The sequence below is a fragment of the Phalangium opilio genome, unplaced genomic scaffold (assembly GCF_054372755.1).
Source record: "Phalangium opilio isolate 3A_F unplaced genomic scaffold, DU_Popi_V2 ptg000053l_1, whole genome shotgun sequence".
NCBI classification, from domain to species: Eukaryota; Metazoa; Arthropoda; class Arachnida; order Opiliones; family Phalangiidae; genus Phalangium; species Phalangium opilio.
Genome location: NW_028324172.1, coordinates 4,609,520 through 4,628,978, shown reverse-complemented (window position 1 = coordinate 4,628,978; position 19,459 = coordinate 4,609,520). Strand labels below are relative to the sequence as shown.

The window sequence follows — 19,459 nt, the reverse complement described above, 5'->3', positions numbered from 1 at the left end:
ACTACTACGGCTCGGGTCAAGCTAAGAGCCTATCGTATACTACGATATGGCTAAAAATAACCGTTATGGAGGGGAATATAGTATTCGACGATGGCAGCGTATTCACGCTAACAAAGGCCGAGGCAGGGGAACTGAACGAGAAATTTAGTTTTATGAGATTTCACTTCAAGCTTTTAAATGATCAAGCCGAAGTTATTAAATGCATGTACGAAGCTATTGTAAAACGCATGAATGATATATATCAAAAATATTATGTAAGTCACGGTACTATGTCTCACAATGATTACGACCGTGTGAAAAATTTCCTAGCAGCGTGTATAGTTCCTTCGAGCATTTTCGAAGATTTTTGTAACTTAGTTCGTGACAAAAACTTGACGCGTAAACTTTAATTATATAATTTATTCTACATTTGCTTAAATAGCGACGCGTACATTCGCGAATTAATTGGAATTGATTGTGTTCATTAAAAGTTTTTACTAAAACCCGAGTCGTAATAATAATAAGCCTAGAATAACCTAGCATAAGCCCATCTTGCAGGATCTAATAAAGCATAAGCCTATCTTTTCAGGATCTACCACACCATAAGCCTAGCATAAGCCTACCCCTACAGGTACCAGCCACGTGACGTCATAAAAAATTAGCCGTGACGTCATCAAGAAAACCACCACCAGGTGGCTCAACAACTCAAATTCCCCCCATCTCCTCCCCCCCTCAATTCCCCCCATCTCCCCCCCACCCCCGGGATGGCTTTAAAACCCAGGTTTTACCCCCACCCTGAAAGGGGGGAAGAAGGGGGGTAAAACCTGGGTTACAAGGCCACCCTTACTCTCTGTCGCTAGAAATCAAATGTTAAAAATAGCTATGTTTAAAATTATTTTAGGAATAAAGTTTCTTAAAACGACTTAACTAGAACTAAGGTAGATTTCTGACAACTAAAATAATTAATATAAATTATATTTATTTAGTTATTTAAGAAAAACCTCTTAATTTGGTAGTTAGCCCTCGTCTCACCTCGGAGAGGTTTATTTTAGTTTCGCAACTGGTTCTCTTAGTCTACAGATAACTCTCGGATAAGTTTCTACTTCTTAATTGTTTCAACATGTTACGATGAAAACTAGTAGATAGGCCGAGTGTTAAAAGTAATAAAAATCTTTTTAATTTTAAGGGTTTTAAAACGGATTTGTTGTGACGGTCGCCTAATTTGTTAACATAACTAGCGCCATTCCCCTGATATTCATTAAATATGGTTTTAAAATATGATGAATAGGTGATCTACTTTAAATTTCGGTTTTACACTACACATGCGTGGTAGTATAATAAATTGAATGAAAATAATTTATTTGGTATTGAAATCCGACGATAATACACTGGCATAAAATTCAGCGCTCAGAACACTATAAAAATAAGTTGAAAACTAAAATCAGGGTCAGATTCCAAAAATACCGTTCAAAATCCTATAATAAGAGTTAAATTCCCAAAATACCGTTCAAAATCCTAAAATCCTGGTCAAAGTTTCAAAATCCTAAAATCCAAGTCAAAATTCCAAAATCATTTTGAAAATCCCAAAATCTTGAAATCCCGTACACAAAATCGCTCCATGTCCGGCCCCTCGCGAAATTCAATTTAAATCAAAAACGGGATATGTTGAGAAGTCAGAATAGATGTTTTATTTGCTTACGCACCACGCATCTAATGACTGACTGCCCATCCCCTTTTCCCGAATGTAAGCAACGCAAAAAACGCCACAACTATTCAATTTGCGATGAAAATCCCTCTAATAAAAACAAAACTCCTGCCGACGAGGGGCAGGACTCGGGCAGGACGCTGAGAAATCAAAACCCCCATTAGCTGTAAACCAAAACTGCTCTGTAGTGAGCGCAATAGGCGCGGAGAACGCGGAAAAGGGTTGGTTCTATTGCAAAGGGTAAGACAAGAAACCCTGAAAAACAAGAATCCGCATTAGAAGTAAGAGGATTACTAGACCCACGCTCTATGTGTAGTTTTATAGAAGAACAGGTATATCACGAATTAAATCTACCAGTAATTGGGGAAAAACTAATCGAGGTATATCATTTCGGTAGCCCCGAGCCCGTATCTGAAATAAGAAGAAAGGTTACATTAACTCTACAGATAAACACAAAACCATCAAGATAAACGCGATAGAGGTGCCATACCTATGCAAATCTTTATCGGTGGCAAACAGTCAAGAGGTGGAGAATTTCATACAAAACAAAGGGTGGGATCTTGCGGATAAGCCCACAATAAATGGCCCCAAAAATTCCGACATCCAATTTTTGGTAGGAGGAGATTACTATTATGAAATATACCAAAACTACATTCACAGACTCAGTGATAGTAAGATAGTGGCCATTAAAACTCTGTTTGGGTACGCTCTACAAGGCCCTACTGATTCTGATAACAATGGTATTTCAAACAATTGCACCATTATTAGCATGTGAGTTAGTGTAAGGGAGATTTCCGACAGGTTGAAAGTATTTTGGGACTTCGAAAGTATAGGGATTACAGAAGGGGACCCGATAAAAAACATAAATCAAAAGGACGAAGAAGTCATAAAGAAATTCGAAGATGAAATTAAATTTGATGGAAAGAAATATAACGTGTCTTTTCCATTCAAAACCGAAAAGGACATCCTACCCAATAACTTAGGCATAGTTTCCAAACGTAAAGGTTTTTTAGTGTCAAAATTCCAAAAAGACCCACAGCTCTATAGCGATTACAAAGGCGTTATAGATGAACAGATCAGCCTAGGTATCGTCGAAGAGGTTCCCCCCGGCGACAAGGGTGGTATCGGAACATATTACCTACCATATCGCGCCGTTAAAAGAGAGCAAGTAGAAACCACGAAAATTCGCGTAGTTTTCGATGGATCTAGTCACGCCAAGGGGGCCCTTCTTTAAACGATTGCTTGAACACTGGGCCAAATCTAAACCCAGATCTGCTTCTATTGTTAAAATTTCGTATAAATAACATCGCCATCACAGCTGACATTGAAAAAGCGTTCTTGATGGTGGGGTTAAACCCGTCCGGGAGGGACCATGTTAGATTCCTATGGGTCAGAGAGAAAAACGAAAACATTGTGCCTAACCAGTACAAAATAATGCTAATAGCCCGAGTACCCTTCGGGATAAATTCATCGCCATTTTTGTTGGGGGGACCATAAAATACCACATTCACAATTGCAAGGGAGCAGACCCTAAAATCGTAAAAGTTCTGGATGAATCGGTATACGTCGATAATCTAGGGACTGGGGAGGAGAATGTCCAGGGGGCATTCGAATTATCGCTAGGTATATATCAATTAATGATTGCCGCGAATATGCGTTTCAGAAAGTGGAGGACAAATAGTCCCGAACTTAGAGACATGTGGGAAACGTACGACTGAAATCACGAAGGTGAAGAAATATTCAGAGGAGAAACGGACCCCGAAATAGTAAAAATACTAGGCATCAAATGGGACACAGGTTTAGACAAATTCTCATTCAATTTGGAAACCATACTCGAGAAGCTACAAAACGAAAAAATAACAAACGCTCAGTTTTGAGTTCGGTTGCCAAAATATTTGATCCGATCGGTCTTTTGGCGCCTTACGTCACAAGAGCTAAACTGATTTTCCACGGGATTTGGAAAATCAAAGACAAAAATTGGGATAGCACCCTACCGGACGAAATAACAAAGGCATTCGAAACTTGGGCAAACGAAATGCCACAGATATCAAAATTAGAAATTCCCCGAAAATATTTTGGAGGAGAAAGGGTAGTTACGCAAGAGCTTCACTGCTTTTGCGACGATAGCTTGGGCGCCTATGCGTGCGCTGTCTATGAAAGATTTACGACCACTTCTCAAAGGGTGGACTAGTCACTCATAACGTCAAAAAATCGGGTAGCACCCCTTAAAGGGAAACACACTCTACCCAGGTTAGAGCTGATGGGTTGTTATTTAGGCGTTAATTTAGTTGATTACATGAAGCCAACCTTTAAAAAAAATCTTGAAGCCGTTTACTATTGGTCGGATTCCACAATAGCAATATGTTGGATAAGAGACGAAAAGGATAAATTCACACCTTTCGTATCCAACAGAATAGCCGAAATACAGAAACATTCGAACCCCAAAAGTTGGGCTCACTGCCCAGGCACACAAAATCCCGCAGACCTCCCCACAAGGGGTCTGTCGGCGGATAAATTGGTCAACAATCAATTATGGTTTTCGGGGCCGCCTAGGTTAATTTTGGGAAAATCCGAATGGCCAAACAAACATTTAAACGATCTAAAACTAGATGAAACTAAACTAGAAAACTTTGAAAAAGAAAAACGAAAAGTTTTAACCTTAGCGGTGGAAAAAAAAGCACCCAAAAGCTTAGAAAATTTGATAGACATTAACAAATTTAGTTCTATAGGGCGCCTTTTACGAGTAACGGCATTAGTATTTAGGTTCTACGAGCTTAAAATGGGTATTAACAATAGGACGGGGCCAATCCCGGCCGAAGAAATGTGTAGGGCTGAATTGAGATGGGTCAAACATACCCAAGGAAGAGAATTTAAACCTGAAATAAACGCTTTAAAAATTAATCAACCAATTAACCCTAAATCAAAAATACTTTCTCTAAATCCCCACCTAAATGAGGACGGGATTCTTTGCGTTGGGGGAGATTGCAAAAATCTCTCATGTCATACGCGAAAAAGCACCCAATCATTCTGCCCAAAAATAAGCTTTCAGAATTAATAACAAATGGTAGTCATTGGCAAATGTTGCACGGGAGAGTGCAAACCACCCTCGCGCAAACCCGTGAACAATACTGGATCATAGCGGGAAGGCAGATGACAAAGGCTTGTCATCTCCGATTGTTTAATTTGTAAAAGGTTTGCGGCTAAACCTTATCATGCTCCAACAGCACCCCTACCGTTAGAAAGAATCAACAAAGCGCCCCCATTTAGGGTAACAGCAATAGATTTTGCAGGACCGTTGTATATATCTAACGGGAAATTTAAAACCAAGTGTTACATCTGCTTGTTTACTTGTGGTGTAACTAGGGCGATGCATTTGGAACTGGCGCACTCAATGAAAACGGACAATTTCTTGCTGGCGTATGGTCGGTAGGAGAGGAATCCCACATTCGATATTTAGTGATAATTCTCTCACTTTTAAGAGAGGGGACCAGGATTTCCAATCGATTGGAAAACCAATTGAAAGAAATATTGCGGACAAAAAGGTTTTTCATGGAATTATATTGTATATTTATATTATATTATATATTTTAGTTAATTCGACATTACGGCTATGAACGATGGGAAATGGCTCAGTGGTTCAGCATTCCACTTCACATAGAGAGGTCCTTGGTTCAAACCCGAGTTCTCCCTGTAACAGCACGGATCATTCCGTTTATTTTAGTTAAATTGACATTATGGCTATGAACAAGGGGGATAGCTCAATGGTAGAGCATTCGACTGCAGATCGAGAGGTCCTTGTATCAAACCCGAGTTCTCCCTGTAGTAGCACGAATCATTCCATTTATTTTAGTTAAATCGACATTACGGCTATGAACAAAGGGGAATAGCTCAGTGGTAGAGCATTCGACTGAGATCGAGAGGTCTTTGGTTCAAACCCGAGTTCCCCCTATAATAGCACGGATCATTCCGTTTATTTTAGTTAAATCGACATTACGGCCTTTAACAAGGGGGAATAGCTCAGTGGTAGAGCATTCGACTGCAGATCGAGAGGTCCTTGGTTCACACCCGAGTTCCCCCTGTAACAGCACGGATCATTCCGTTTATTTTAGTTAAATCGACATTACGGCGAGGAACAAAGGGGAATAGCTCAGTGGTAGAGCATTCGACTGAGATCGAGAGGTCTTTGGTTCAAACCCGAGTTCCCCCTGTAATAGCAAGGATCATTCCGTTTATTTTAGTTAAATCGACATTACGGCCTTTAAGAAGGGGGATTAGCTCAGTGTTAGAGCATTCGACTGCAGATCGAGAGGTCCTTGGTTCACACCCGAGTTCCCCCTGTAACAGCACGGATCATTCCGTTAATTTTAGTTAAATCGACATTACGGTTATAAACATGGGGGAATAGCTCAGTGGTAGAGCATTCGACTGCAGATCGAGAGGTCCTTGGTTCAAACCCGAGTTCTCCCTGTAAAAGCACGGATCATTCCGTTTATTTTAGTTAAACGACATTACGGCTCTGAACAAGGGGGAATAGCTCAGTGGTAGAGCATTCGACTGCAGATCGAAAGGTCCTTGGTTCAAACCGGAGTTCCCCCTGTAATAGCACGGATCATTCCGTTTATTTTAGTTAAATCGACATTACGGCCTTTAACAAGGGGGAATAGTTAAGTGGTAGAGCATTCGACTGCAGATCGAGAGGTCCTTGGCTCAAACCGAGTTCCCCCTGTAACAGCACGGATCATTCCGTTTATTTTAGTTAAATCGACATTACGGCTCTGAACAAGGGGGAATAGCTCAGTGGTAGAGCATTCGACTGCAGATCGAGAGATCCTTGGTTCAAACCCGAGTTCCCCCTGTAACAGCACGGATCATTCCGTTTATTTTAGTTAAATCGACTTTGGGGCCTTGAACAAGGGGGAATAGCTCAGTGGTAGAGCATTCGACTGCAGATCGAGAGGTCCTTCTTTCAAACCGGAGTTCCCCCTGTAGTAGCACGGATCATTCCGTTTATTTTAGTTAAATCGACATTACGGCCTTTAACAAGGGGGAATAGTTAAGTGGTAGAGCATTCGATTGCAGATCGAGAGGTCCTTGGTTCAAACCGAGTTCCCCCTGTAACAGCATGGATCATTCCGTTTATTTTAGTTAAATCGAAATTACGGTTATGAACAAGGGGGATAGCTCAGTGGTAGAGCATTCGACTGCAGATCGAGAGGTCCTTGGTTCAAACCCGAGTTCCCCCTGTAACAGCACGGATTATTCCGTTTATTTTAGTTAAATCGACATTACGGCTAGGAACAAGGAGGGATAGCTCGCATTCGACTGCAGATCGAAAGGTCCTTGGTTCAATCCCGAGTTCCCCCTGTAACAGCACGGATCATTCCGTTTATTTTAGTTAAATCGACATTACGGCTGTGAACAAGGGGGAAGAGCTCAGTGGTAGAGCATTCGACTGCAGATCGAGAGATCCTTGGTTCAAACCCGAGTTCCCCCTGTAACAGCACGGATCATTCAGTTTATTTTATTTAAAACAACATTACGACTATGAACAAGGGGAATAGCTCAGTGGTAGAGCATTCGACTGCAGATCGAGAGGTCCTTGGTTCAAACCCGAGTTCCCCCTGTAACAGCACGGATCATTCCGTTTATTTTAGTTAAATCGACATTACGGCCTTGAGTAAGGGGGAATAGCTCAGTGGTAGAGCATTCGACTGCAGATCGCGAGGTCCTTGGTTCAAACCCGAGTTCCCCCTGTAACAGCACGGATTATTCCCTTTATTTTAGTTAAATCGACATTACGGCTAGGAACAAGGAGGGATAACTCGCATTCGACTGTAGATCGAGAGGTCCTTGGTTCAAACCCGAGTTCCCCCTGTAACAGCACGGATCATTCCAATTATTTTAGTTAAATCGACATTACGGCTAGGAACAAGGAGGGATAACTCGCATTCGACTGCAGATTGAGAGGTTCTTGGTTCAAACCCGAGTTCCCCCTGTAACAGCACGGATCATTCCGTTTATTTTAGTTAAATCGACATTACGGCTAGGAACAAGGAGGGATAACTCGCATTCGACTGCAGATCGAGAGGTCCTTGGTTCAAACCCGAGTTCCCCCTGTAACAGCACGGATTATTCCCTTTATTTTAGTTAAATCGACATTACGGCTAGGAACAAGGAGGGATAACTCGCATTCGACTGCAGATCGAGAGATCCTTGGTTCAAACCCGAGTTCCCCCTGTAACAGCACGGATCATTCCGTTTATTTTAGTTAAAACGACTTTGGGGCCTTGAACAAGGGGGAATAGCTCAGTGGTAGAGCATTCGACTGCAGATCGAGAGGTCCTTGGTTCAAACCCGAGTTCCCCCTGTAACAGCACGGATCATTCCGTTTATTTTAGTTAAATCGACTTAGGGGCCTTGAACAAGGGGGAATAGCTCAGTGGTAGAGCATTCGACTGCAGATCGAGAGGTCCTTCTTTCAAACCGGAGTTCCCCCTGTAGTAGCACTGATCATTCTTTTTATTTTAGTTAAATCGACATTACGGCTAGGAACAAGCAGATATAGCTCGCATTCGACTGATGATCGAGAGGTTCTTGGTTCAAACCCGAGTTCCCCCTGTAACAGCACGGATCATTCCAATTATTTTAGTTAAATCGACATTACGGCTAGGAACAAGGAGGGACAACTCGCATTCGACTGCAGATCGAAAGGTCCTTGGTTCAAACCCGAGTTCCCCCTGTAACAGCACGGATCATTCAGTTTATTTTATTTAAAACGACATTACGACTATGAACAAGGGGAATAGCTCAGTGGTAGAGCATTCGACTGCAGATCGAGAGGTCCTTGGTTCAAACCCGAGTTCCCCCTGTAACAGCACGGATCATTCCGTTTATTTTAGTTAAATCGACATTACGGCCTTGAACAAGGGGGAATAGCTCAGTGGTAGAGCATTCGACTGCAGATCGAGAGGTCCTTGGTTCAAACCCGTGTTCCCCCTGTAATAGCACGGATCATTCCGTTTATTTTAGTTAAATCGACATTACGGCCTTTAACAAGGGGGATTAGCTTAGTGTTAGAGCATTCGACTGCAGATCGAGAGGTCCTTGGTTCACACCCGAGTTCCCCCTGTAACAGCACGGATCATTCCGTTTATTTTAGTTAAATCGACATTACGGTTATGAACAAGGGGGAATAGCTCAGTGGTAGAGCATTCGACTGCAGATCGAGAGGTCCTTGGTTCAAACCCGAGTTCTCCCTGTAAAAGCACGGATCATTCCGTTTATTGTAGTTAAACGACATTACGGCTCTGAACAAGGGGGAATAGCTCAGTGGTAGAGCATTCGACTGCAGATCGAAAGGTCCTTGGTTCAAACCGGAGTTCCCCCTTTAATAGCACGGATCATTCCGTTTATTTTAGTTAAATCGACTTTGGGGCCTTGAACAATGGGGAATAGCTCAGTGGTAGAGCATTGGACTGCAGATCGAGAGGTCCTTCTTTCAAACCGGAGTTCCCCCTGTAGTAGCACGGATCATTCCGTTTATTTTAGTTAAATCGACATTACGGCTCTGAACAAGGGGGAATAGCTCAGTGGTAGAGCATTCGACTGCAGATCGAGAGGTCCTTGTATCAAACCCGAGTTCTCCCTGTAGTAGCACGGATCATTCCGTTTATTTTAGTTAAATCGACATTACGGCCTTTAACAAGGGGGAATAGTTATGTGGTAGAGCATTCGATTGCAGATCGAGAGGTCCTTGGTTCAAACCCGAGTTCCCCCTGTAACAGCACGGATTATTCCCTTTATTTTAGTTAAATCGACATTACGGCGAGGAACAAAGGGGAATAGCTCAGTGGTAGAGCATTCGACTGAGATCGAAAGGTCTTTGGTTCAAACCCGAGTTCCCCCTGTAATAGCACGGATCATTCCGTTTATTTTAGTTAAATCGACATTACGGCCTTTAACAAGGGGGAATAGTTAAGTGGTAGAGCATTCGACTGCAGATCGAGAGGTCCTTGGCTCAAACCGAGTTCCCCCTGTAACAGCACGGATCATTCCGTTTATTTTAGTTAAATCGACATTACGGCTCTGAACAAGGAGGAATAGCTCAGTGGTAGAGCATTCGACTGCAGATCGAGAGATCCTTGGTTCAAACTCGAGTTCCCCCTGTAACAGCACGGATCATTCCGTTTATTTTAGTTAAAACGACTTTGGGGCCTTGAACAAGGGGGAATAGCTCAGTGGTAGAGCATTGGACTGCAGATCGAGAGGTCCTTCTTTCAAACCGGAGTTCCCCCTGTAGTAGCACGGATCATTCCGTTTATTTTAGTTAAATCGACATTACGGCTCTGAACAAGGGGGAATAGCTCAGTGGTAGAGCATTCGACTGCAGATCGAGAGGTCCTTTTATCAAACCCGAGTTCTCCCTGTAGTAGCACGGATCATTCCGTTTATTTTAGTTAAATCGACATTACGGCCTTTAACAAGGGGGAATAGTTAAGTGGTAGAGCATTCGATTGCAGATCGAGAGGTCCTTGGTTCAAACCGAGTTCCCCCTGTAACAGCATGGATAATTCCGTTTATTTTAGTTAAATCGAAATTACGGTTATGAACAAGGGGGATAGCTCAGTGGTAGAGCATTCGACTGCAGATCGAGAGGGCCTTGGTTCAAACCCGAGTTCCCCCTGTAACAGCACGGATCATTCCAATTATTTTAGTTTAATCGACATTACGGCTAGGAACAAGGAGGGATAACTCGCATTCGACTGCAGATCGAAAGGTCCTTGGTTCAAACCCGAGTTCGCCTGTAACAGCACGGATCATTCCGTTTATTTTATTTAAATCGACATTTTGGCTATGAACAAGGGGGATAGCTCAGTGGTAGAGCATTCGACTACAGATCGAGAGTTCCTTGGTTCAAACCCGAGTTCCCCCTGTAACAGCACGGATCATTCCGTTTATTTTAGTTAAATCGACATTACGGCTAGGAACAAGGAGGGATAACTCGCATTCGACTGTAGATCGAGAGGTCCTTGGTTCACACCCGAGTTCCCCCTGTAACAGCACGGATCATTCCGTTTATTTTAGTTAAATCGACATTTTGGCTATGAACAAGGGGGATACCTCAGTGGTAGAGCATTCGACTACAGATCGAGAGGTCCTTGGTTCAAACTCGAGTTCTCCCTGTAACAGCACTGATCATTCTTTTTATTTTAGTTAAATCGACATTACGGCTAGGAACAAGGAGATATAGCTCGCATTCGACTGCAGATCGAGAGGTTCTTGGTTCAAACCCGAGTTCCCCCTGTAACAGCACGGATCATTCCAATTATTTTAGTTAAATCGACATTACGGCTAGGAACAAGGAGGGACAACTCGCATTCGACTGCAGATCGAAAGGTCCTTGGTTCAAACCCGAGTTCTCCCTGTAAAAGCACGGATCATTCCGTTTATTTTAGTTAAACGACATTACGGCTCTGAACAAGGGGGAAAAGCTCAGTGGTAGAGCGTTCGACTGCAGATCGAAAGGTCCTTGGTTCAAACCGGAGTTCCTCCTGTAATAGCACGGGTCATTCCGTTTATTTTAGTTAAATCGACTTTGGGGCCTTGAACAAGGGGGAATAGCTCAGTGGTAGAGCATTGGACTGCAGATCGAGAGGTCCTTCTTTCAAACCGGAGTTCCCCCTGTAGTAGCACGGATCATTCCGTTTATTTTAGTTAAATCGACATTACGGCTCTGAACAAGGGGGAATAGCTCAAAGGTAGAGCATTCGACTGCAGATCGAGAGGCCCTTGTATCAAACCCGAGTTCTCCCTGTAGTAGCACGGATCATTCCGTTTATTTTAGTTAAATCGACATTACGGCCTTTAGCAAGGGGGAATAGTTAAGTGGTAGAGCATTCGATTGCAGATCGAGAGGTCCTTGGTTCAAACCGAGTTCCCCCTGTAACAGCACGGATCATTCCGTTTATTTTAGTTAAATCGACATTACGGCTCTGAACAAGGGCGAATAGGTCAGTGGTAGAGCATTCGACTGCAGATCGAGAGATCCTTGGTTCAAACCCGAGTTCCCCCTGTAACAGCACGGATCATTCCGTTTATTTTAGTTAAAACGACTTTGGGGCCTTGAACAAGGGGGAATAGCTCAGTGGTAGAGCATTCGACTGCAGATCGAGAGGTCCTTGGTTCAAACCCGAGTTCCCCCTGTAACAGCACGGATCATTCCGTTTATTTTAGTGAAATCGACTTTGGGGCCTTGAACAAGGGGGAATAGCTCAGTGGTAGAGCATTGGACTGCAGATCGAGAGGCCCTTGTATCAAACCCGAGTTCTCCCTGTAGTAGCACGGATCATTCCGTTTATTTTAGTTAAATCGACATTACGGCCTTTAACAAGGTGGAATAGTTAAGTGGTAGAGCATTCGATTGCAGATCGAGAAGTCCTTGGTTCAAACCGAGTTCCCCCTGTAACAGCATGGATCATTCCGTTTATTTTAGTTAAATCGAAATTACGGTTATGAACAAGGGGGATAGCTCAGTGGTAGAGCATTCGACTGCAGATCGAGAGGGCCTTGGTTCAAACCCGAGTTCCCCCTGTAACAGCACGGATCATTCCGATTATTTTATTTAAATCGACATTACGGCTATGAACAAGGGGGATAGCTCAGTGGTAGAGCATTCGACTACAGATCGAGAGGTCCTTGGTTCAAACCCGAGTTCCCCCTGTAACAGCACTGATCATTCCTTTTATTTTAGTTAAATCGACATTACGGCTAGGAACAAGGAGGGATACCTCGCATTCGACTGCAGATCGAAAGGTCCTTGGTTCAAACCCGAGTTCCCCCTGTAACAGCACGGATTATTCCGTTTATTTTAGTTAAATCGACATTACGGCTAGGAACAAGGAGGGATAGCTCGCATTCGACTGCAGATCGAGAGGTTCTGGGTTTAAACCCGAGTTCCCCCTGTAACAGCACGGATCATTCCGTTTATTTTATTTAAATCGACATTTTGGCTATGAACAAGGGGGATAGCTCAATGGTAGAGCATTCGACTACAGATCGAGAGGTCCTTGGTTCAAACCCGAGTTCCCCCTGTAACAGCACTGATCATTCTTTTTATTTTAGTTAAATCGACATTACGGCTAGGAACAAGGAGGGATAGCTCGCATTCGACTGCAGATCGAGAGGTTCTTGGTTCAAACCCGAGTTCACCCTGTAACAGCACGGATCATTCCAATTATTTTAGTTAAATCGACATTACGGCTAGGAACAAGGAGGGATAACTCGCATTCGACTGCAGATCGAAAGGTCCTTGGTTCAAACCCGAGTTCCTCCTCTAACAGCACGGATCATTCAGTTTATTTTATTTAAAACGACATTACGGCTATGAACAAGGGGAATAGCTCAGTGGTAGAGCATTCGACTTCAGATCGAGAGGTCCTTGGTTCAAACCCGAGTTCCCCCTGTAACAGCACGGATCATTCCGTTTATTTTAGTTAAATCGACATTACGGCCTTGAACAAGGGGGAATAGCTCAGTGGTAGAGCATTCGAATGCAGATCGAGAGATCCTTGGTTCAAACCCGAGTTCCCCCTGTAACAGCACGGATCATTCCGATTATTTTATTTAAATCGACATTACGGCTATGAACAAGGGGGATAGCTCAGTGGTAGAGCATTCGACTACAGATCGAGAGGTCCTTGGTTCAAACCCGAGTTCCCCCTGTAACAGCACTGATCATTCCTTTTATTTTAGTTAAATCGACATTACGGCTAGGAACAAGGAGGGATAGCTCGCATTCGACTGCAGATCGAGAGGTTCTTGGTTCAAACCCGAGTTCCCCCTGTAACAGCACGGATCATTCCGATTATTTTATTTAAATCGACATTACGGCTATGAACAAGGGGGATAGCTCAGTGGTAGAGCATTCGACTACAGATCGAGAGGTTCTTGGTTCAAACCCGAGTTCCCCCTGTAACAGCACTGATCATTCCTTTTATTTTAGTTAAATCGACATTACGGCTAGGAACAAGGAGGGATAGCTCGCATTCGACTGCAGATCGAAAGGTCCTTGGTTCAAACCCGAGTTCCCCCTGTAACAGCACGGATTATTCCGTTTATTTTAGTTAAATCGACATTACGGCTAGGAACAAGGAGGGATAGCTCGCATTCGACTGCAGATCGAGAGGTTCTGGGTTTAAACCCGAGTTCCCCCTGTAACAGCACGGATCATTCCGTTTATTTTATTTAAATCGACATTTTGGCTATGAACAAGGGGGATAGCTCAATGGTAGAGCATTCGACTACAGATCGAGAGGTCCTTGGTTCAAACCCGAGTTCCCCCTGTAACAGCACTGATCATTCTTTTTATTTTAGTTAAATCGACATTACGGCTAGGAACAAGGAGGGATAGCTCGCATTCGAATGCAGATCGAGAGGTTCTTGGTTCAAACCCGAGTTCCCCCTGTAACAGCACGGATCATTCCAATTATTTTAGTTAAATCGACATTACGGCTAGGAACAAGGAGGGATAACTCGCATTCGACTGCAGATCGAAAGGTCCTTGGTTCAAACCCGAGTTCCTCCTCTAACAGCACGGATCATTCAGTTTATTTTATTTAAAACGACATTACGGCTATGAACAAGGGGAATAGCTCAGTGGTAGAGCATTCGACTTCAGATCGAGAGGTCCTTGGTTCAAACCCGAGTTCCCCCTGTAACAGCACGGATCATTCCGTTTATTTTATTTAAATCGACATTACGGCCTTGAACAAGGGGGAATAGCTCAGTGGTAGAGCATTCGAATGCAGATCGAGAGATCCTTGGTTCAAACCCGAGTTCCCCCTGTAACAGCACGGATCATTCCGATTATTTTACTTAAATCGACATTACGGCTATGAACAAGGGGGATAGCTCAGTGGTAGAGCATTCGACTACAGATCGAGAGGTTCTTGGTTCAAACCCGAGTTCCCCCTGTAACAGCACTGATCATTCCTTTTATTTTAGTTAAATCGACATTACGGCTAGGAACAAGGAGGGATAGCTCGCATTCGACTGCAGATCGAAAGGTCCTTGGTTCAAACCCGAGTTCCCCCTGTAACAGCACGGATTATTCCGTTTATTTTAGTTAAATCGACATTACGGCTATGAACAAGGAGGGATAGCTCGCATTCGACTGCGAGTCGAGAGGTTCTGGGTTTAAACCCGAGTTCCCCCTGTAACAGCACGGATCATTCCGTTTATTTTATTTAAATCGACACTTTGGCTATGAGCAAGGGGGATAGCTCAATGGTAGAGCATTCGACTACAGATCGAGAGGTCCTTGGTTCAAACCCGAGTTCCCCCGGTAACAGCACTGATCATTCTTTTTATTTTAGTTAAATCGACACTACGGCTAGGAACAAGGAGGGATAGCTCGCATTCGACTGCAGATCGAGAGGTTCTTGGTTCAAACCCGAGTTCCCCCTGTAACAGCACGGATCATTCCAATTATTTTAGTTAAATCGACATTACGGCTAGGAACAAAGAGGGATAACTCGCATTCGACTGCAGATCGAAAGGTCCTTGGTTCAAACCCGAGTTCCTCCTCTAACAGCACGGATCATTCAGTTTAATTTAATTAAAACGACATTACGGCTATGAACAAGCGGAATAGCTCAGTGGTAGAGCATTCGACTGCAGATCGAGAGGTCCTTGGTTCAAACCCGAGTTCCCCCTGTAACAGCATGGATTATTCCCTTTATTTTAGTTAAATCGACATTACGGCTAGGAACAAGGAGGGATAACTCGCATTCGACTGCAGATCGAGAGGTCCTTGGTTCAAACCCGAGTTCCCCCTGTAAAAGCACGGATCATTCCGTTTATTTTAGTTAAATCGACATTACGGCTCTGAACAAGGGGGAAGAGCTCAGTGGTAGAGCATTCGACTGCAGATCGAGAGATCCTTGGTTCAAACCCGAGTTCCCCCTGTAACAGCACGGATCATTCCGATTATTTTATTTAAATCGACATTACGGCTATGAACAAGGGGGATAGCTCAGTGGTAGAGCATTCGACTACAGATCGAGAGGTCCTTGGTTCAAACCCGAGTTCCCCCTGTAACAGCACTGATCATTCCTTTTATTTTAGTTAAATCGACATTACGGCTAGGAACAAGGAGGGATAGCTCGCATTCGACTGCAGATCAAAAGGTCCTTGGTTCAAACCCGAGTTCCCCCTGTAACAGCACGGATTATTCCGTTTATTTTAGTTAAATCGACATTACGGCTAGGAACAAGGAGGGATAGCTCGCATTCGACTGCAGATCGAGAGGTTCTGGGTTTAAACCCGAGTTCCCCCTGTAACAGCACGGATCATTCCGTTTATTTTATTTAAATCGACATTTCGCTATGAACAAGGGGGATAGCTCAATGGTAGAGCATATGACTACAGATCGAGAGGTACTTGGTTCAAACCCGAGTTCCCCCTGTAACAGCACTGATCATTCTTTTTATTTTAGTTAAATCGACATTACGGCTAGGAACAAGGAGGGATAGCTCGCATTCGACTGCAGATCGAAAGGTCCTTGGTTCAAACCCGAGTTCCCCCTGTAACAGCACGGATTATTCCGTTTATTTTAGTTAAATCGACATTACGGCTAGGAACAAGGAGGGATAGCTCGCATTCGACTGCGAGTCGAGAGGTTCTGGGTTTAAACCCGAGTTCCCCCTGTAACAGCACGGATCATTCCGTTTATTTTATTTAAATCGACATTTTGGCTATGAGCAAGGGGGATAGCTCAATGGTAGAGCATTCGATTACAGATCGAGAGGTCCTTGGTTCAAACCCGAGTTCCCCCGGTAACAGCACTGATCATTCTTTTTATTTTAGTTAAATCGACACTACGGCTAGGAACAAGGAGGGATAGCTCGCATTCGACTGCAGATCGAGAGGTTCTTGGTTCAAACCCGAGTTCCCCCTGTAACAGCACGGATCATTCCAATTATTTTAGTTAAATCGACATTACGGCTAGGAACAAAGAGGGATAACTCGCATTCGACTGCAGATCGAAAGGTCCTTGGTTCAAACCCGAGTTCCTCCTCTAACAGCACGGATCATTCCGATTATTTTATTTAAATCGACATTACGGCTATGAACAAGGGGGATAGCTCAGTGGTAGAGCATTCGACTACAGATCGAGAGGTCCTTGGTTCAAACCCGAGTTCCCCCTGTAACAGCACTGATCATTCCTTTTATTTTAGTTAAATCGACATTACGGCTAGGAACAAGGAGGGATAGCTCGCATTCGACTGCAGATCGAAAGGTCCTTGGTTCAAACCCGAGTTCCCCCTGTAGCAGCACGGATTATTCCGTTTATTTTAGTTAAATCGACATTACGGCTAGGAACAAGGAGGGATAGCTCGCATTCGACTGCAGATCGAGAGGTTCTGGGTTTAAACCCGAGTTCCCCCTGTAACAGCACGGATCATTCCGTTTATTTTATTTAAATCGACATTTTGGCTATGAACAAGGGGGATAGCTCAATGGTAGAGCATTCGACTACAGATCGAGAGGTCCTTGGTTCAAACCCGAGTTCCCCCTGTAACAGCACTGATCATTCTTTTTATTTTAGTTAAATCGACATTACGGCTAGGAACAAGGAGGGATAGCTCGCATTCGAATGCAGATCGAGAGGTTCTTGGTTCAAACCCGAGTTCCCCCTGTAACAGCACGGATCATTCCAATTATTTTAGTTAAATCGACATTACGGCTAGGAACAAGGAGGGATAACTCGCATTCGACTGCAGATCGAAAGGTCCTTGGTTCAAACCCGAGTTCCTCCTCTAACAGCACGGATCATTCAGTTTATTTTATTTAAAACGACATTACGGCTATGAACAAGGGGAATAGCTCAGTGGTAGAGCATTCGACTTCAGATCGAGAGGTCCTTGGTTCAAACCCGAGTTCCCCCTGTAACAGCACGGATCATTCCGTTTATTTTAGTTAAATCGACATTACGGCCTTGAACAAGGGGGAATAGCTCAGTGGTAGAGCATTCGAATGCAGATCGAGAGATCCTTGGTTCAAACCCGAGTTCCCCCTGTAACAGCACGGATCATTCCGATTATTTTACTTAAATCGACATTACGGCTATGAACAAGGGGGATAGCTCAGTGGTAGAGCATTCGACTACAGATCGAGAGGTCCTTGGTTCAAACCCGAGTTCCCCCTGTAACAGCACTGATCATTCCTTTTATTTTAGTTAAATCGACATTACGGCTAGGAACAAGGAGGGATAGCTCGCATTCGACTGCAGATCGAAAGGTCCTTGGTTCAAACCCGAGTTCCCCCTGTAACAGCACGGATTATTCCGTTTATTTTAGTTAAATCGACATTACGGCTAGGAACAAGGAGGGATAGCTCGCATTCGACTGCGAGTCGAGAGGTTCTGGGTTTAAACCCGAGTTCCCCCTGTAACAGCACGGATCATTCCGTTTATTTTATTTAAATCGACATTTTGGCTATGAGCAAGGGGGATAGCTCAATGGTAGAGCATTCGACTACAGATCGAGAGGTCCTTGGTTCAAACCCGAGTTCCCCCGGTAACAGCACTGATCATTCTTTTTATTTTAGTTAAATCGACACTACGGCTAGGAACAAGGAGGGATAGCTCGCATTCGACTGCAGATCGAGAGGTTCTTGGTTCAAACCCGAGTTCCCCCTGTAACAGCACGGATCATTCCAATTATTTTAGTTAAATCGACATTACGGCTAGGAACAAAGAGGGATAACTCGCATTCGACTGCAGATCGAAAGGTCCTTGGTTCAAACCCGAGTTCCTCCTCTAACAGCACGGATCATTCAGTTTAATTTAATTAAAACGACATTACGGCTATGAACAAGCGGAATAGCTCAGTGGTAGAGCATTCGACTGCAGATCGAGAGGTCCTTGGTTCAAACCCGAGTTCCCCCTGTAACAGCATGGATTATTCCCTTTATTTTAGTTAAATCGACATTACGGCTAGGAACAAGGAGGGATAACTCGCATTCGACTGCAGATCGAGAGGTCCTTGGTTCAAACCCGAGTTCCCCCTGTAAAAGCACGGATCATTCCGTTTATTTTAGTTAAATCGACAATACGGCTCTGAACAAGGGGGAAGAGCTCAGTGGTAGAGCATTCGACTGCAGATCGAGAGATCCTTGGTTCAAACCCGAGTTCCCCCTGTAACAGCACGGATCATTCCGATTATTTTATTTAAATCGACATTACGGCTATGAACAAGGGGGATAGCTCAGTGGTAGAGCATTCGACTACAGATCGAGAGGTTCTTGGTTCAAACCCGAGTTCCCCCTGTAACAGCACGGATCATTCCAATTATTTTAGTTAAATCGACATTACGGCTAGGAACAAAGAGGGATAACTCGCATTCGACTGCAGATCGAAAGGTCCTTGGTTCAAACCCGAGTTCCTCCTCTAACAGCACGGATCATTCCGATTATTTTATTTAAATCGACATTACGGCTATGAACAAGGGGGATAGCTCAGTGGTAGAGCATTCGACTACAGATCGAGAGGTCCTTGGTTCAAACCCGAGTTCCCCCTGTAACAGCACTGATCATTCCTTTTATTTTAGTTAAATCGACATTACGGCTAGGAACAAGGAGGGATAGCTCGCATTCGACTGCAGATCGAAAGGTCCTTGGTTCAAACCCGAGTTCCCCCTGTAACAGCACGGATTATTCCGTTTATTTTAGTTAAATCGACATTACGGCTAGGAACAAGGAGGGATAGCTCGCATT

The 19,459-nt window shown here is 43.8% G+C and overlaps 1 protein-coding gene and 28 non-coding genes across 29 annotated transcripts; all 29 read left to right on the top strand.

The window, feature by feature from the left end:
* Nucleotides 1–1,692: 1,692 nt before the first annotated feature.
* Nucleotides 1,693–2,918, top strand: LOC149673194 (uncharacterized). The gene is made up of 3 exons (XM_089840223.1): nucleotides 1,693–1,723; nucleotides 2,131–2,455; nucleotides 2,513–2,918. Exons 1-3 carry the CDS (start codon nucleotides 1,693–1,695, stop codon nucleotides 2,916–2,918), a joined length of 762 nt encoding a protein of 253 aa, XP_089696349.1.
* Nucleotides 2,919–6,079: 3,161 nt separating this feature from the next.
* TRNAC-GCA (transfer RNA cysteine (anticodon GCA)) lies at nucleotides 6,080–6,151 on the top strand. The gene has a single exon. It is a non-coding gene; the product is annotated as a tRNA-Cys (tRNA).
* A 316-nt stretch (nucleotides 6,152–6,467) lies between these two features.
* TRNAC-GCA (transfer RNA cysteine (anticodon GCA)) lies at nucleotides 6,468–6,539 on the top strand. The gene has a single exon. It is a non-coding gene; the product is annotated as a tRNA-Cys (tRNA).
* A 316-nt stretch (nucleotides 6,540–6,855) lies between these two features.
* On the top strand, nucleotides 6,856–6,927 carry TRNAC-GCA (transfer RNA cysteine (anticodon GCA)). The gene has a single exon. It is a non-coding gene; the product is annotated as a tRNA-Cys (tRNA).
* A 308-nt stretch (nucleotides 6,928–7,235) lies between these two features.
* On the top strand, nucleotides 7,236–7,307 carry TRNAC-GCA (transfer RNA cysteine (anticodon GCA)). Its single transcript has one exon. It is a non-coding gene; the product is annotated as a tRNA-Cys (tRNA).
* Nucleotides 7,308–7,365: 58 nt separating this feature from the next.
* TRNAC-GCA (transfer RNA cysteine (anticodon GCA)) lies at nucleotides 7,366–7,437 on the top strand. The gene has a single exon. It is a non-coding gene; the product is annotated as a tRNA-Cys (tRNA).
* Nucleotides 7,438–7,979: 542 nt separating this feature from the next.
* On the top strand, nucleotides 7,980–8,051 carry TRNAC-GCA (transfer RNA cysteine (anticodon GCA)). Its single transcript has one exon. It is a non-coding gene; the product is annotated as a tRNA-Cys (tRNA).
* Nucleotides 8,052–8,480: 429 nt separating this feature from the next.
* On the top strand, nucleotides 8,481–8,552 carry TRNAC-GCA (transfer RNA cysteine (anticodon GCA)). The gene has a single exon. It is a non-coding gene; the product is annotated as a tRNA-Cys (tRNA).
* A 318-nt stretch (nucleotides 8,553–8,870) lies between these two features.
* On the top strand, nucleotides 8,871–8,942 carry TRNAC-GCA (transfer RNA cysteine (anticodon GCA)). The gene has a single exon. It is a non-coding gene; the product is annotated as a tRNA-Cys (tRNA).
* A 1,353-nt stretch (nucleotides 8,943–10,295) lies between these two features.
* TRNAC-GCA (transfer RNA cysteine (anticodon GCA)) lies at nucleotides 10,296–10,367 on the top strand. Its single transcript has one exon. It is a non-coding gene; the product is annotated as a tRNA-Cys (tRNA).
* Nucleotides 10,368–10,544: 177 nt separating this feature from the next.
* TRNAC-ACA (transfer RNA cysteine (anticodon ACA)) lies at nucleotides 10,545–10,616 on the top strand. Its single transcript has one exon. It is a non-coding gene; the product is annotated as a tRNA-Cys (tRNA).
* A 178-nt stretch (nucleotides 10,617–10,794) lies between these two features.
* On the top strand, nucleotides 10,795–10,866 carry TRNAC-ACA (transfer RNA cysteine (anticodon ACA)). The gene has a single exon. It is a non-coding gene; the product is annotated as a tRNA-Cys (tRNA).
* A 948-nt stretch (nucleotides 10,867–11,814) lies between these two features.
* Nucleotides 11,815–11,886, top strand: TRNAC-GCA (transfer RNA cysteine (anticodon GCA)). The gene has a single exon. It is a non-coding gene; the product is annotated as a tRNA-Cys (tRNA).
* A 316-nt stretch (nucleotides 11,887–12,202) lies between these two features.
* Nucleotides 12,203–12,274, top strand: TRNAC-GCA (transfer RNA cysteine (anticodon GCA)). Its single transcript has one exon. It is a non-coding gene; the product is annotated as a tRNA-Cys (tRNA).
* Nucleotides 12,275–12,331: 57 nt separating this feature from the next.
* TRNAC-ACA (transfer RNA cysteine (anticodon ACA)) lies at nucleotides 12,332–12,403 on the top strand. Its single transcript has one exon. It is a non-coding gene; the product is annotated as a tRNA-Cys (tRNA).
* Nucleotides 12,404–12,702: 299 nt separating this feature from the next.
* TRNAC-ACA (transfer RNA cysteine (anticodon ACA)) lies at nucleotides 12,703–12,774 on the top strand. Its single transcript has one exon. It is a non-coding gene; the product is annotated as a tRNA-Cys (tRNA).
* Nucleotides 12,775–13,332: 558 nt separating this feature from the next.
* On the top strand, nucleotides 13,333–13,404 carry TRNAC-ACA (transfer RNA cysteine (anticodon ACA)). The gene has a single exon. It is a non-coding gene; the product is annotated as a tRNA-Cys (tRNA).
* Nucleotides 13,405–13,582: 178 nt separating this feature from the next.
* On the top strand, nucleotides 13,583–13,654 carry TRNAC-ACA (transfer RNA cysteine (anticodon ACA)). Its single transcript has one exon. It is a non-coding gene; the product is annotated as a tRNA-Cys (tRNA).
* Nucleotides 13,655–13,953: 299 nt separating this feature from the next.
* Nucleotides 13,954–14,025, top strand: TRNAC-ACA (transfer RNA cysteine (anticodon ACA)). Its single transcript has one exon. It is a non-coding gene; the product is annotated as a tRNA-Cys (tRNA).
* Nucleotides 14,026–14,583: 558 nt separating this feature from the next.
* Nucleotides 14,584–14,655, top strand: TRNAC-ACA (transfer RNA cysteine (anticodon ACA)). The gene has a single exon. It is a non-coding gene; the product is annotated as a tRNA-Cys (tRNA).
* A 299-nt stretch (nucleotides 14,656–14,954) lies between these two features.
* Nucleotides 14,955–15,026, top strand: TRNAC-ACA (transfer RNA cysteine (anticodon ACA)). Its single transcript has one exon. It is a non-coding gene; the product is annotated as a tRNA-Cys (tRNA).
* Nucleotides 15,027–15,705: 679 nt separating this feature from the next.
* TRNAC-ACA (transfer RNA cysteine (anticodon ACA)) lies at nucleotides 15,706–15,777 on the top strand. Its single transcript has one exon. It is a non-coding gene; the product is annotated as a tRNA-Cys (tRNA).
* A 669-nt stretch (nucleotides 15,778–16,446) lies between these two features.
* Nucleotides 16,447–16,518, top strand: TRNAC-ACA (transfer RNA cysteine (anticodon ACA)). Its single transcript has one exon. It is a non-coding gene; the product is annotated as a tRNA-Cys (tRNA).
* A 299-nt stretch (nucleotides 16,519–16,817) lies between these two features.
* Nucleotides 16,818–16,889, top strand: TRNAC-ACA (transfer RNA cysteine (anticodon ACA)). Its single transcript has one exon. It is a non-coding gene; the product is annotated as a tRNA-Cys (tRNA).
* Nucleotides 16,890–17,188: 299 nt separating this feature from the next.
* On the top strand, nucleotides 17,189–17,260 carry TRNAC-ACA (transfer RNA cysteine (anticodon ACA)). The gene has a single exon. It is a non-coding gene; the product is annotated as a tRNA-Cys (tRNA).
* Nucleotides 17,261–17,818: 558 nt separating this feature from the next.
* TRNAC-ACA (transfer RNA cysteine (anticodon ACA)) lies at nucleotides 17,819–17,890 on the top strand. Its single transcript has one exon. It is a non-coding gene; the product is annotated as a tRNA-Cys (tRNA).
* A 299-nt stretch (nucleotides 17,891–18,189) lies between these two features.
* On the top strand, nucleotides 18,190–18,261 carry TRNAC-ACA (transfer RNA cysteine (anticodon ACA)). The gene has a single exon. It is a non-coding gene; the product is annotated as a tRNA-Cys (tRNA).
* A 679-nt stretch (nucleotides 18,262–18,940) lies between these two features.
* On the top strand, nucleotides 18,941–19,012 carry TRNAC-ACA (transfer RNA cysteine (anticodon ACA)). The gene has a single exon. It is a non-coding gene; the product is annotated as a tRNA-Cys (tRNA).
* Nucleotides 19,013–19,190: 178 nt separating this feature from the next.
* TRNAC-ACA (transfer RNA cysteine (anticodon ACA)) lies at nucleotides 19,191–19,262 on the top strand. Its single transcript has one exon. It is a non-coding gene; the product is annotated as a tRNA-Cys (tRNA).
* Nucleotides 19,263–19,459: the final 197 nt, after the last annotated feature.

Bases quoted from the DNA above. Each gene is read 5' to 3' on its own strand.
- LOC149673194 (XM_089840223.1), top strand. From the start codon at position 1,693: ATGACTGACTGCCCATCCCCTTTTCCCGAAT. The intron at 1,724-2,130 runs GTAAGCAACGCA...TTAACTCTACAG, and splicing joins CCCATCCCCTTTTCCCGAAT to ATAAACACAAAACCATCAAG. The intron at 2,456-2,512 runs GTGAGTTAGTGT...GGACTTCGAAAG, and splicing joins AATTGCACCATTATTAGCAT to TATAGGGATTACAGAAGGGG.